The sequence below is a fragment of the Columba livia genome, chromosome 8 (assembly GCF_036013475.1).
Source record: "Columba livia isolate bColLiv1 breed racing homer chromosome 8, bColLiv1.pat.W.v2, whole genome shotgun sequence".
NCBI classification, from domain to species: Eukaryota; Metazoa; Chordata; class Aves; order Columbiformes; family Columbidae; genus Columba; species Columba livia.
Window position 1 is genome coordinate 11,794,186 of NC_088609.1, and position 15,625 is coordinate 11,809,810.

The 15,625-nt window shown below is 41.2% G+C and overlaps 1 protein-coding gene across 28 annotated transcripts in view; it reads right to left on the reverse strand.

The window, feature by feature from the left end:
* Nucleotides 1-15,625, reverse strand: part of NFIA (nuclear factor I A) — a 348,817-nt gene that overhangs the window by 25,371 nt on the left and 307,821 nt on the right. For 15 of the 28 annotated variants that reach the window (XM_065070915.1, XM_065070919.1, XM_065070909.1 and 12 more), the window contains 3 exons: nucleotides 14,169-14,347; nucleotides 11,449-11,614; nucleotides 4,271-4,362 (listed from right to left, as the gene is read on the reverse strand). In XM_065070915.1, the coding sequence (XP_064926987.1) occupies nucleotides 4,271-4,362; nucleotides 11,449-11,614; nucleotides 14,169-14,347 (437 nt within the window). The remainder of the gene's footprint in view (nucleotides 1-4,270; nucleotides 4,363-11,448; nucleotides 11,615-14,168; nucleotides 14,348-15,625) is intronic. The other 13 variants (XM_065070931.1, XM_065070923.1, XM_065070921.1 and 10 more) reach the window with 3 other exon arrangements.

The window sequence follows — 15,625 nt, forward strand, 5'->3', positions numbered from 1 at the left end:
TCTAGAAAAGTAGTTTTTATCTTTTCCTACAGAAAGGTAAGGGAATATTTTTTTTTGCACTTAACTAAGTTGTAGCAACTAACTGAGATGGATCTGATAGAAAGCATGTTTACATTAGAGAGGGATTTTTCCTGAAACAGCTGGTCAGAAAGGAGCATGATACACTTCCTTCAGCGGAGGAGAAAACCATTTAGTCTCTCACAAGGGGTAAAGCAGTTGCTCCTCCTGCAGCGGGAGGCAGTTTCTGCCTCTGCATCCTCATAATTTGCCTGTGTGAGGCTCAGGGGCCGCTGGCAGGTAGCAGTGATGAGATGGAGCAGGCATGAGCTGCTCCGAGCTGTTTTTAGCATCCCAAGTACAATTTCCAGGAAGATGTAGGGTAAGTAGGTGGCAAACAGGACTCAGCCTAGTAAACAACATTTAGTGTGAAGCGAAGCTGGAGCACAGTGAATACTTAAGGTCCCTAAAGGAATTCTGTACTATAGAGCAAAACGAGGGCACTAGAGATCAGCAAACACCGTTGAGAGCAGCCGGTGACAACGCAAACTTACAAAGAGCATGTTGCCGATTTACTGTTACCGGTTGCACGTACTCTGAGCGCATATCCTGTGTTTCACAATTACTTTTATCGTCTGGTTGGGGGAAAAAAAGAAAAAAAGGCAACCAAAAAACCCAGCCCAAACCTCAGAACTCTCTATTCTTTATTAGTGTTGTTGCTACTGATAGGCTAGTCCCTAATTAATGTGATGGTACTTTCCTATTCCTCTACCACTCTCCTTATTACGAGTCCTTGGCAATACGAGAGACGTATCTATTACTTAGTCATGAGGTAACTAGACCAGCTTGCTTTTGAAACTAAAGACTGTGTACCCCAGGCATACTGTATTTCTGATTTGCATATGGAAAAGGCAGTTAAAAAGCTGATGCCCCCATATTGCTTGCAAGTCAAGTAGCAAAAGTAAATGATTTATCAAGCAAAGGTTACAACACCTGTGCCTTTTTGTCAACATATACAGAGGATGCCAAGTCAAGTGTTTCTTCTAATAGCTCAAACAGAAATTTAGATTCAAATAACCCCCCAGATAGGACAATTATGCGGTGAGCCACCGGAGTGGCAGAGTGATGGATGGGGCAAGCAGAGGCAGCGTATGAAAAAACAAACCCACTGAAAAGTTTTGAAGCCGCTAAAACCAGACAAAGCCAACAGCACTTTTGGGGGTTTTGTTACTGAACCAGAACTACTGACTTAGATCAGTTTATTCCCTCGTCTCTTCTGTCATGGAGTTGTCGTCCTGACACAACCTTTGTCGACACAAGAAGACGGCTTTTTTTCGAAATAAAATATTATATAAATGCTCTAAAATTCCTTTCAGGGATTATATTTGAAGAAATGTGACATAAATCAGAACATGATGCTAATGGAATTGTCTACTGCTAATTTTTATAATGCCCATTAAGAAAGGCATGTACTGGTTTTGGTTGTTTAAAAACAGCCCGGGACAGAATGATCCTTGCTCAAACCCAGCCATGCTATTGTACATTTGTCTGCGATTTTATTCCAATGTTCTGTGAAAGCCTCTGAATGCCCATGTATGGGAAATGTGACTTCTGCTGAACGGCGCTGTCACATCCCTGTGCACAGACTGACTTTTGCGGCATTTTAAGACTAATAACGATGATGTGTAACTAGTGCCTGTAGTCCAACGACCCAGCAATCAGAAGAGAAAATCAGAGCCACCAAAAAGCTGACCATAATGTTTTCTTACAGCTTGTAGCTGGACAGTGATTTTTAAAAAGCAGATGTTCAGATAGAGTCCTGATTTTTATTTGGTTGTTCCAGCAGTGAAGGGTTGCTTAACCCTTAGATTTAAGCCTGACTTTCAGAAGCTCTGACTGTTCGCTGCTTCCTCTAGTCTGAGGGAGCTGTGTGGCCTGGCAGTTAGTGCTCCTCAGGACCCATATCTTAGGCTGACTCTGACTGTACTATAAAAATCCTGATGGAAAGCAGCCACTCCAGCTGCTTCCAATAACACAGTCCTATGTGTTTTTATGTTTTCATTTTGAAAATACCGTTAAGTGATTGTCCTATACACTAATGCCCTGCAAAAAGAGCACAAAAGCATGTCTTTGTTTAGAGGAACACTAAGTAGATCCCGAATCATTGCAGTTAGCTTTTTTACCTCACTTCTCTGATTTAAAACACAGTCAACTTCAGAGTTTCATGAATAAGTAGTGAGTTCTGCTGATAAATTATATATTTAGTATCAAGTGGGATGTGGTGGTGTAATGATGTATAGAAGCGTGGAGATGCAGCTGGAGTCAGAGACTGGAAGTCAGTCTCCTTACCCACTGCAGCATGTTTGACTTTAATTGAAAGCTGTGCTTGAGTATTGTTTTTCACTGTGCAGCATTGTTATTCACTATACTGCATTACACAGAAGCACTTAAAGTAAGGCTAGAGCACTTTAAAATGATTTAAGTCATAAATAAGGAGGATAAAAGTTTACAGTCAACAAAGTTAGCTGGGAAACCTAGGCTGCAGGATGCAAAGAAGTTTGAAATATTTTGGAGACTTAATACTGTTGTGGCTTACTACATAATCAATTCACCAACTAGCAGTTTTTCAAGTCTTCTGGAAAAGGTAAGTAGCATTCTCCAAAGGGTTTCAGGTTTCCTGAGCTACGAAGGAAAAGGCCAAATGCTTAAGGACTTTAACAGTATACCTTAACATTCCCATTTCCCAATTTCACTGTATTTCTGTGTATTCCAGTTGTTTCCGAAAGGACTGGAGAAATATGATTTAAATGTGAAGGCGCAGGAAAACTTGTCCCATACATTAACTGAATAAAGGAAGAGGCCTGAAAAGTGGGGAGCGGGCTGTGCTTTGTTCAGGCATGAAAGAAAACCAGAACCTGATGGGTTAAAACCCCACTCTGCACTGCTGGTGTACTTTCTGTGACCCTATTTAATGCAGAGAAGGCTTGAGATTCAATGTGGCTTCACCTGTGCTGTCCACAGAGCTATAAACTAAAGCCCCAAACAAACTGTACACAAAGAACAGATAGCAAGAAAATGCATTGTGTTTGCAGGCAGCTGGTTGCAGCCCCGTCAACTGAAAATCTTCAGTAACGAATGACTTGTGTTTCACTGACAGCGTAGGTGCTGAAGCCATCGCAGCGAGTTCTCTGTCTTTGTGCATATACTGGACTGTGGCATGTGACAGCCATTAAACTGTGCACCAGTTATTCAGATGCATACATAAATGATTTGAACGAACTCACAAGAGCTAAGAGTAGCACTCCCCAGTTTGCTAGTTATTTGAATTACTACTTTTTAGTCATCACAACCAGCTCGAAACAAAATTACAAATATTTCTTGCTGTTGACCTTTAAAAGAATTGTAACATAGTCAAGCAATCACTGAAAACTATAAACTACAGTTGTCCTAAAGCACTAGTTCCGCTCACTATTTTATACCTTCTCCCCCATGATAACGTGATATTAAGCACAGACTTAATTTTTTCAACATCTGGCTCAAATTAGCTGCTAACAAAACTGCCAACAACTATTTTCTTAATCGACCCTGGGAATTTGATACAGCTTGGAAAAAGCACATTTAAACCTCGTCCTTCTCCTAGAGAAACACAAATGTTTACTTGAGCTTCTGATTTGACCATAGCAGGACTACGAAGCCAGTTAACCCAACTTTATAGGCCTGCCTCAACTGGACTTTTTTCTCTTTGTGTAAGGAAACAGATGTGCTCGCGATTACAAAATCTCCACCTTGCTCAGACCCCACCAAGCAAATGGCCAGCCAGGAATTCGATGCTGTTTTTCTCTTACATGGAGGTCATTGGAGCAGTCTCCCGTTGTGTTTGGTGGGGGACTAAGGTGCAGGGTTACCTGAGGGGTCTCTCTGAGCTCCTTTTGCACATGCAATGAGAAAACTCAGCCCTAAAGGAAAACAAAAACCTCTGCACTAGAAGCCAGTATCTTAGAAAGCAAGAGAGATCTTTCCAGTTACAAAAGCAGCGTTATTACTAGGTAAGCCCAGAAAAAAACCAGCAACAACAAAAAACCCCAAAACCAAAAAAACAAACAAAACAACAAACCAACAACAGACAAACAAACTGCAAGTGACATTTCACTGTAGTTACTGAGACCATGTGGGTGAGGTGACAGCGGCAATGCAGCTGGCTCCGCGGGGACACGTTAGAGGACACTGAAGAAGAAGAGGCTGCAGGCATACAGAGAAGTCGAAAGCGGCCCACCTGAGTCTGTTGAGGAATATTTACAAAGCTTGGATCCCGTGGTCCAACACTGACGAATCGATTTGCGGGGGAGGTGCTGGGTGTCGAGTAGGCTGTGAAGGGAAGGGACACATGCGTTGAGGAAGCAGCACTAAGATTGCACACGAACAACACCAAAACACACTGTCTCAGAGCCACCTAAGCAGATGTTTAACACAGAAATGTGCAAACGTTTTAGAGAGCGAGAGTTTGGTTTTAGACACTGGGAAGGTTTGGCCTGTGTGATGGGGATATCAACAAGGAGGGGACGGGGATGAGGGTGCTGGGGGAACCTGAGCTGGTCCCCATCCCCGAGGAGAAACACCATCGACCTTTCCATGCTGGACCAGCACAGGAAACTGCTGTAGGTCCTGGTGTTGCCTGTTTTCACTCAAATATCTTATATCTCTGGTTTTAATGGAGCTCTGAATTTACTAAAGAGCTTATTAACGGAATCAGACCCTTATTTCATGCTAATCTAGCGTTCTCTCTCGATAAAAAAGTTTTGGTTTTCATACTGCTGTGGTCTGCACTCTCTAAAATGTTCACTTGATGTGGCTGACAAACTAGGAAGATCCTTTCGGTAAAAAATTAATGGGTTGCGGTTTCGCTGGGGTGGTAAGTGCAATCAGTCTGAAGGCTGAAGCTGCCTTTAAAAACTGGAATGGCTCCCATAAATGTAAAGCTATTAAACGCAATGCAAGCCAAGAACCCAGATTACTTCCAAACTTGAAGTACTTTAATGATTTTATTGTTGCATTATATTCTTCCCTGCAACTGTCCACAATGCCACGTACTTCCACATCCAAAAGCTTTCAATGCATTTTTAGTTTGCCTTTCTTTTGAAAATCCCCCACGCAATCTTCTCCCTTGTTCAGTTTTTTGCATGTTCAGATCTAAATTCAAATAACCTAAATAGACGCCTTAATTCTGTCTATTTTAAATATATTTATGGGAATGCATTCTGCTGCATAAAATCCCCAGACAATCTAACTACTCAACGAGGAGACAAAAAAACAATGTTAAAAGGAAAGTTACTTGCCAAATTCCAGTCAGGCTAAATATAATGTTCAGGCCTCAACATTGCAGAAAAATAAGGCGAGTTAAGACTCGGAGAAGACACTGAGTTGTCTGTGTAGATGGAAGCCTGTTGGCTTTCTGAAGGCAAAATATTGGGTGAAGAGCCATGACACTGGAGGAGCCTTTGGTTTAAGACTGTACTGAATCAAAACAATGCTCCACCTAATCCACCGTCCTCTCTCTTATGAGGGCCATAAGCAGATGCGCAGGGAAGAGTCAAAACAGGTCACATATTTACTTTCTCATGTTCTTTCCCACCCTCTGATTATTTTCAGCTCAGGGACTCCCTGTATTTAACAGCCCACAAGGCTCCCTTGCACCCATGCGGATGTTCTGCATCCTGCAAAACCCTCTGGCCAGGAGTTCCTTAGTCTACAAGCCCGAGTCTCACCAGCATCTTATGATGCCTCCTATTTCTTGCAATTATATGAGACAGCTTCGCTTTCTCAAAAAGCATTCCCTTGAAACCACCCCAGGAACTGCGTATCTTCATTTCTTACTCATCTGAGGGGCAATAAGGCACTCCCGACTTCTAAGAATGAAGGTGTGAGATAGAGCTTTTCTCTCCAAAAAAGGTAAAATTTTGCTAGTTCTTGCAAATTTCATGCAAGCAACACCTTTCCTTCCCAAAGTTTTAAAGGAATTTTTAAGTGCGCTAATTCCATCTTTCCGAGTTGTTTTTACAAACTGCAGTGCAGGTTGCATATTAGAGCATGAACAGGTACACCGGCTGTTATTCAAACCTGCAAATCAAGGAAGAAATGAACTGAGTAGATTTGGTGAGATGTCTTCCTTGCCTTTTTACCATCTTAATTTGCTTAATAATTCAGAGAAGCCGTCTTAATTTGGTTAATAATTCAAAGAAGCCACTAATTTGCAAGGATGTATCTTTGTTGCTAGTGCCATGTATTAAGATTCTTCTGTACTGTTTCATAGTGATTTTATTTTTTTTTTTAAGTAACTACTGAACCCTATGTTATGCAAGAATAAAAATTTCTTCTGCAGGAGAAAACTTGAAGCTCAAAAATCAAACATCTGTTGTTTGGTTCTTCTGGTCTACTTTTAAGGAAACAGAATGAGTGGAGAGGCCATTTAATCCCTTGGAGCAGGTAAGATCCACTCAGAAGGGAAGGAACTCAAGATCTTGTTTACAGTTCCCCATTGGCAGATACTTTTGCTGCGATATTTGGTAGAAAATCAAAGGGAAATCATCACAACGCTGTTTTAAATGGCTTCTCTGTTCAAACAAAAATTCTGAAGCATTTGAAAACTGCACAATATGCACAAAGGTCCCCTCAAAGCTTGCTGGGTGAATTACTATGTATACCTTTCTTCCATAATGCTCCAAACCATGTTTAACTTGCTTTCTGAAAATACTCAGATGTCAGCTTGGTATTTCCTTAAGGTCATATAACTACATTGCTAGAGCCAAGAAGTGAAGAGTCCTAAAATTCCATATATGCAGGGCTGGCTTTACACTGGCCTCTCCCATGATGTCCCTCTTCACTGTAAAATGTCACCAGATATTTGTGGCTTGTAAATGGCCATTTTGGCTCAGAATATTAAGTTGACATGGAATACATATTAGCAGTGACTCCTGTTATGGTGAAATTTGGTTCAGAAAAGGAGCAGTACCGAGTGGTGCTTAGACCATCACCAACAAGGCTTCTGTAACAGCCGTATCTTACTGTCTTCGTATAAATCTTCTTGTTTGACATGGAGGTGGGATTCCTGGAAGTCTTACCATTTCTCATCCCTATACTCTGAGATTAGGATGGGGCAAACTGCTCTCACTGGTTAAATCTGCATCATAGTATATTATAGTATACATAGGCTAAGCCTATGGTGGGGTCTTCAAACTCCTTTTTAAGAAAATGAAAAGCCACATCATGGAAAGGAACAGAAGTCAGGTCTCTTAGGTGGATCTCCTCTTGATCTTTATCAGCTTTGCTCCAAGGGAACTGGATAGATCTACACTAGTTTACAGTAGCTGATAGCTGGCCCGTTGGGCTTGAATGGAAACTTCTTCCTGCCCAGCCCAGTCTTTCTGCTACTGGAATTCACTCAGGATTGTTTGCAACATCATAGCCCACAGCCAAGGAAATGAATGTGATGCCACAAATTTGCTATGATGCTTCACTTCAGGAACAAGCAAAACAGGAGCTGGCAGAGAAAGAACATTTGCTCACACAGACAGCTTTGATATTTGGCCAAAATGGCAAGAAATTGTATGAAAGACAAGACAAACAAACAGTTTTGGGAATGTCATGTATCTTAAAGTTGCCTGCAGTAGGGGGATGTTGATTTAAAATATACTTTCCAGAAAGAATTTCAACTAAGTATAGGAGTGTGTTTTCCATGAGACAGTTGTGGATTAAAAGCATAAACTTTTGGTTGTCAAAGATGATTTGGGTGAGCGATAACCAGATGTATCACTAGGTCTCTCTTCACAGAGCAAGAGGACAGGTACATGTGTGTGATATGCAGAGTCAGTTTAGCCGTCGTGGAGTTGCAGCGAGAGAACTAACCGGAGGAACGCAGAGCAATACAGCAATTCCTACCGCCATGCATTCTGCAGCTGAGTATCTGAGGGGGAACTGCAAATTCCAACAAATTAAATGATACAGTCATCACCCTCATTTTATGGATGGGGAAAGGAGCGAACAGAAAGCTGAAATGTCTTGCCCAGAGGGTGCTCAGTCAATGCACAGCAGAGAAAGGGAGAGAAATACAATCTGATTGTGAATCCAGTACTACAGCCACAAGATGATTCTTCTCGTCCTGACACAAATGCTGTTTAACACGAAAACTCCTTTGTGCAAGGGGACATTAACCAATAACGATCTTGCCCAACACGGGAAAATAGCTAAGTCTCTCCCCATGTTGATTTGTGAACCTTAGCAAATAACATTCAGCTCTTTAAAAATAATTGTGTGCAGGATGGCAGGATCTTAGACACCGCACTGGAATGAAGGCCACAGATCCTAGCACTCAGTTTTGGTTATGATAGTGATAAAGTCCAACTGGCATGTGGTGGAAGTGGTGTTTCCTTTGGGCAATGAGATATTAAACCCAGAAACTGTCAAGTTCAAGAAAACATTATGTTGTGTTTATTAGGGGTTACCAACCAAACAAAATCGAGGAGAGATCTGAGATAAGATAATTTTGGGGCCGTGTCTGAAATCAAGGATGTGTTCTATTGAAAAGGCTTTTTATAGAAGAAAAATGAACCCTTGCAAACCTCATGAATCCGATCTCTGCTGTGTCATCTCACTGAGGAGAACGCTGGCTTTCCAAAGGGATAGGATTGACAGCCAAAATTGTCAACGCCCAGGGCATGTCTGGCCACCCAGCAGTGGCAAATCCCCGGTGTGCATCTCCAGGGGCTCTTCCCTCCTTGGACAGCACTAATGTTCATGTTTTGGTTAATGTCACAGCTGGAGAGTTTCACTATTGCACTGAGAATCATTAACCACCTTGTTGTGATTTTTAGCTCTCGGTCCCAGGGGGCCAGGCCGTATTGAACAGCTGCTCCTGGCTCCTGCACCCCTCAGGAGGGCCATATTCCAATTTTTTGGTAGGGCTGGAACTGCATTTTGTTTCTGCAGAGGGCTTTCTGCTAGACCAAAAAAGGGAAGGAGAATGGAGCAAATGCCAACCCCTTTCACTCCATTTCCTTTGGGGGGGGCTTCATTCTCTTCCACACGGCCAAGGAAGGAGTCTGGCCAAAATCTAACATCACTCCTGCCTTTGTTGCAGAAGTGACTTTCCAATATCCTCAGGCTCTGCGGGACACTCAGCCACAAGCCGGTGACACTCCCAGCACCGGTGCACTCAAGTAGTTCGTAACCATGGAAAACACCTTTTTTTGTGTGTGTGTGGCTTTTATGAAACTCTGGTGAATCTGCACTTGCTATTTGAAGGCTAATATTTAGCTAAGGAAAAAATAAATAGCAATGAAAAAGGAGGGCTGGTACTGATTGACACGCTAAATGGAGTCCAGTGGGCCCTTCTGGTAAACTCTCCCTGTGAGGCCAGGAACTTGGGTTTGTTTTACTCTTTATGTGGGCAGCCACTTCCACTGCCTTTGGTATGTATGTAATGTTTTTTTCTTAGAAAATGTTTCCTACAATCTACTTTTCTGTAAAATTTGTCCCTAAATTAAATTATATGCTTCTTTACAACTCCAGTCACTATCATTCAAAACCCTAACTAAAAGGAAGATGCATGCCTGACTATGTACAGAACTATATGTTTAGACATCAGCGTAGCTAATTAACAAACAGTAATTATTTTCCTAATCTTTTGTTTAAATACCATTAACTGGCTGCTCTTGAGAAACCCTCGATTCCCAATTATCGCGGCAGCTGTTGCTGAACGCTGAGCCGCAGTGACCAGCCCGAGCCGATGCTGATGGGTGCTGTTCTGCAAACTTCAGCGCACAAATGCCAGTTTTTTATGCCAGCTGAGAATCAGGCCAGACACGCATTTAGCTTGTTTACATGATCACAGTATCAGAAAAATTAAGTATTAAGATTACTGCTAAAATGATGTTGGGAATTTTTTTCTTTTAGACACCACACGCTGCCAGTAAACTGACTCACAACTGTAATGACAAATATACATTGACCTAGTTTCATTTTTCCCGGTTCTGAAGACAAGGAAATAGTAAGGCATTGCTGACTATATTCAGTGATAACTATGACTAAACATTAGCCTTTTTCGATTCCACCACTGAATCTTACTGATAGGACCTAAAAGATGGTATCCCCCGTCAGAAAGCGTCAAAACCTCCTGATAGCAAAAGTATTGGTCTAAGGTCACTAAAAGGAGGGAATGAATCAACTTCTGAGTTCAACAAAAATCTGCTGATCAATTCGTGAAGTCCTGATTCTACAAGATCATGTTCACAATCTTACCAGACTGTCTCAAACTAAAACCCATTTTAATTTTGAAGCGAGCCAGAGCATCTTGCTGAGTTTGCAGTTGTACACTATCGCGTAGCAGAAGGCAATGCAAAACTCCAAGAACTACCAGGTTTTAAAAATGCCCCCTGGAACCTGTGGAAATCTCCTGAACAGAATATAAAGCTTTTAAAACACAGGATTCACATAGTCTGAAAAGCGAATACCTCTTCGCACATCAAGCAGTGGTTGCATATAGCATTTAAATAATAAGCTTGAAAAGCACACAAAGGGATTTGCTCTTTCGATTAGATTGATTTTTGTTTGTGGATGTTATTTGGACTCCCTTCACTGTGGAACAAGTCCCCTACAGTTGCCATTAAAGCACTGAAAGCTTCCCTTTTGTTTTTAAATGTCAGTTTGAGCATAGCTTCATTAAATCATTTCACAATTAACTCCCTGAACATCCAGACTTTTTTAAAGCATCAAACCCAGCTGAATCACATTTGTTTCCCAGCAGAGTGAGTCCAAAGTGGTATCCCCAAGTGTGTATCCAGGAATTTGTATATTTGACTTGTGGCTACACAAAATACATATGGGAGCCGTGTGGGTGGTGGGGAGAGGATTAAAGCTTTCTCCTTGGGCCTAAGAAATACCAGAGCTTCTTGCCCAAAACGCAAGGCTCGGGAAGCAAGGCACAAGGGAAAAGACGTCTGGGTTAATGTAGGAAGACTTATTCCCAAAAGAACTATAAATGAATTGAGCTGGAAAGAGTTGTTAGTTTAGCCCAGTATGTATAAGCAGCATGTTTTCGAGGAGGCTGTCTGACTTTCATGGAGTATCTATCCTCTAAAGTCTGACTTGAGATACCAGCTTGCCTCCTCCTGACAGCAAACGAGATCCCAAAGGTCCAAGGTCTGTGTCACGGCTTAGCTACTGGCCTCGATTTCTCTCACACGTGCTCATTGTGAAATGCCAACAAAGCCAGAAATAAAACCGTAACCTTCAGCTAACTCTTTTCTCATTAATATAGAAGCAGCTCAGAACTTTGCCCATCGCATTCAGAGCGGACAGCTCTCCTGCATCCCAAGAGCTCGTCCGGTCCTCATCTCTGAATAGCCGACAGACGGCGATGGAGCAAGTTTAGCCCTTGGTTCCCGCTGCATCTATACTTACTTGGAGAAGTGGGAGAGGTGGCCCCTCCTTCTGTGGATGTAGTTGGAGGTTTTGTGTCTGGCACTGGCAGAGGCACAGGCCTGGCCATCGGTGGCGGAGGTGGTGGTGGCAACATTGGGGTAGGAAGGAATGGATTGTGCACCTTGCCTTGGCTGCTACCATTGGGCTGCCAAAAGAACAAGCAAACAGACAAAAATTATACTAAAAATCAGCTATTAGGAACCTCCGGTAATAAGAATCTAGTTGAAAGCTATGTGCATTACATTTACAATTACTTGAGAGGTGGCAAAGAAAGTGATGTGTCAAATTCTCCATTGACTTCAAGGAACTTTGTCTCAAACCCCGTGAACCTTGTCAAACTACAGAAATTCTTGCTTTTAAACATTTGTCCTGCTAGCAACTGGTCTGAACTGCCCTGGATTAAATCCTAATAGTCTTTACATTTCCTGCAGCCACTAACTCATGCTCAGTGAGACCTGAAGCAGTAATTTTACCCCTTAAATCCCCCAGTTTTGTGCCTCTGTTATACCCTTAGGATATCAGTGCCTAGGAGCTGAGTGTAAATTTCTTAAAGATACTGCTCATTAAGAGAAAAAACAAGCATTTTTGGTGGTCTTAAAAGTCATGCTGATATCTTATTACGGGAAAATGAATGAGTATATATTAAAGTAACTGCTCTCCCACATCCCTTTTGGGTTGGCAAAAGTGTAGCTTACAGTTTAGTTCCCGTTAGGATCATATGGAGAAACGACTGAACTTAGAACGGATTCATTTTACACATTAGGAAAAAATAAAACCCCTCCATTTAGTCTGGGATGTGGTCAGTCACAGGCAGAACGGGCCCAGCTATACAAGTGTGGTCTTTCAATTAATCACCAGAAAAACCTGCCCATGAGGAAAAGTGTTTTCAAGTATCACAAAACCAAGAAGTGCGCTTAAAAAAAAAGCGCCATCCCCTCCCCCCAATTTATCAAGTGTACGTTTTAAATGTAATACAGCCTGGACATTCGAAAACCATACGGAGAGATGCCAAATACCATTATAAAGAGAAAGCAGGACAGCCTGTGAATCAGGTGTTCCATTTTAGTGACAAAAATGATGAGATCACTTTCGACAGCACTCTGCAAATTGATCTCACTGCAGTTCTCCTGGCACTGAGCATTGGCTTTTCCATTGATGATAAAAGCTCAGCTTTAAACACAGATCCATATTCTAAGTACCGCTAAAGAAAATAATATTTTAATTCCTGTTAGGGTTTCCATTAGCCTGAATTACTGGGGACAAAATACTCATATTGGCAAACGCTTGGGACCTTATTTTCATTTCACCTCCTCTGGCACTGACAAAAAGCCTTAAAGTCGTGTAGGTGCAAATCACACTTGTGCTGGAGCAAAAACGGTTCAGTGCATAAATAAGACTCTAATTCATCTGCATTATAACTTAACAGCACCACCACTGACTTCAAAGACTGCAGTTCCTACTGTTCGTGGTACGGAGCAATCCTTCAGGGATATTTATTTTTTCCAACACCCAGCACCTTTAATAAACTAATACATTAGTGACATCTCTCAAACACTATCTTGTCTCACAATTAGGTCTCTTTCCTGCCAAGAAGACCCCCGCTGTATGTTCATTGTGAGTGTGCTAACAGTTCATAATGTTGAATGGTTTGGGATAAATTAAGCAAATGAATACTCAAGGAAAAAGAAAAGCACTATATTGATTTGTTGTCTAGACATAAATGTATCTGCTAACATATTGCGGACATTATTCAAAGCCAGCACCGGCTGGAATAAGTAGAGTCAGTTTTTCTGCTAGGGAGAGGAAAGCACTGAGAACAATACAGCTTATTAAATAAGTGCAATAAATTAGATGCTAATAATTAAACTAATTCTCATTAACACTTTCAATCGTATGTATGTCAGGAGAGAAACAGTAGTTTTGCCAGTTATTACTTCATTGGCTGGAAAAAGTTACATGCATTACATTTCATGAAATATTCAGAGCATTATTTTAGATTGATTTACATAGAATTTATAAATTCTGTATTTGACCTGAACGCTATTTCAATAATAGCACGATGATTCACTTTATTTGATTAAAAAAAAAATGAAAATGGTTATTTGAAGCTTTGGAACTCTGCTTAATTTTTCATAGAGATAAGGGGAAAAGATAACTGCTTACAGAAATAACAAACCATAATAAACTGTACTTTTAACATCTTGAGTTCAAGTACTGGTCAACTTGATCTAAAGTGCTATAAGGCAGTATTTTTTTTTTTTTAATGAACTTAGCTGATCTGAAACATCTGTTTCTCACCCTCCCTCTTCCTGCTCCTTCCCCCCTACTCTCCCCTGAACTTCAGAAATAATTAATAAAAATTATTCTGCCTTCATATTTTGTTAACCCTCATTCCAGGAGGGTTACAATGCATGCAGCAAAGCCATTTGTGGAGGGACCCAAAAGGTCACTGCATCACCAGCTTCTGTGACAGTTTAACTTAATTTCACCACAATGTGGTCAAGTGGTTTTTTTGGGGAGGCTTTCTGTTGTGTCTTTAAAAAAATAATTTTGCAGTAGCAGCATTATTTGTGTTTCTTCCAACGACTACTCAAGGTGTGTTCCTGTGCGCAACATGCTGTTAAAATAATCCCAGAATCCCATGGTTAATTTTACATAGGACAAAAACACTTCTGAAGAAATAAAAACGGCTTCCTTACATTTAGGAACCCCACCTGTCCAGCCTGCTGACCAGCGTCGGGGCAGACAAGTTGGACAAACTCTTTCAGAGTCTCCTGAGGATGATAGCGGATTGCTGGGTGTGAGAAGTATGGCCCAGGCTGTTGAATAATGGGTGATGTTGGAAAATGAAGAGTCGATGGTGTTGCATGTGGACTTGCTATAGGAAAGAAAACAAAGAAGTTATAGAGAGTTTTGCCTTTGGAAAATAAAACAGTTTCAATCTACCGTATTTTTAGTTTGTTTTTTTTTTTTTTTAATGTACAGTATTCTTCATACATCTGATCTTCACAATTAATATATTAGACTACATCGTGTCCTACGCTCACTTCATCTAGATCCTGAGAGCAAACGGAGCCAGCCAGACATTTTAAAGGGTTTTCTGTGTTTTCAGTGTACACGTAAAAAGGAATGGGCAGTCCTTTGTGAACGTGAAAACTATTCATCACCTTAAGAGCAGTCCTCATCAATCAGGCAATAAAAAATGTATTTGGGAGATTAGGATTGATTTAATTGACATTTCATATAACTTGGATTTGCACATATGAATCCATTTTATATTGTACTATAAATGGTAGATAATTTAAAGTTGGTCTAACACTTCCTGTTGTTGGGGTTTTTTTCCCACCTCAGTTTAGGAACATTTATTTTAAGTAACATGTTTTCACCTAATGAATGTGCACAAAGTGGCAAGATCGTTTCGAAAATTACATTTACATTTCTCTTCAATAACGTTTGGCTCAAATCTTCAGCAAGCCCCCAGCTTGCGTTCAGGGATGAAGTTTAATTTGGTGAATTTATGGGCCAACAAGCCAGCTGGAAAATGTACTACAGTGAAGATGTAAAGGTGTAATGTACACCAGCCCATTGGCAATGACAGATTTTACCCTCAGCTGATTTCAGCAGAACTACAAGTGCAGCTGAAGAGCCTTATGTTCCTCTACGATATGTGACACCTTTGCCCAGTTCCTTCCAGATAAATTGGGTTGGACCCTTGTTAGCTAACAGTGCTTTCCACTCTTCCTTGTCACCATGAGGTAGCAACTCTTGCCACACAAAGTGCTACGAATTCTCCCTTTCCCCTCTAAAATGAGAATTTGCTCTTCCCTTAGGATTCCCCAATTAATCTGATTGTGCACCATCTGTAAATCAGAGCTGATTTCTCCCCAAACGGTCCCCATTACATCCCTGTCTCTCCCTTGGCGTGTTATCCTAATCATCCTTCAAGGGTGTCCATGTGCATGTCCTGCACTTGTACACCACACATAACCTACTACATAAAGGCTACGCAAGGGAGGTAACGTCTTACAGAAACTCTCATGTTGGCTTTGAAGTAAGTTAAATAGACGAGAGGGGAAAAAAAGCCTTTGGCACTTTTCAAAAAATTGGAGAGATGCAGGAAAGTTAACTAAAATCAAATACAAATGAGCAAACACTC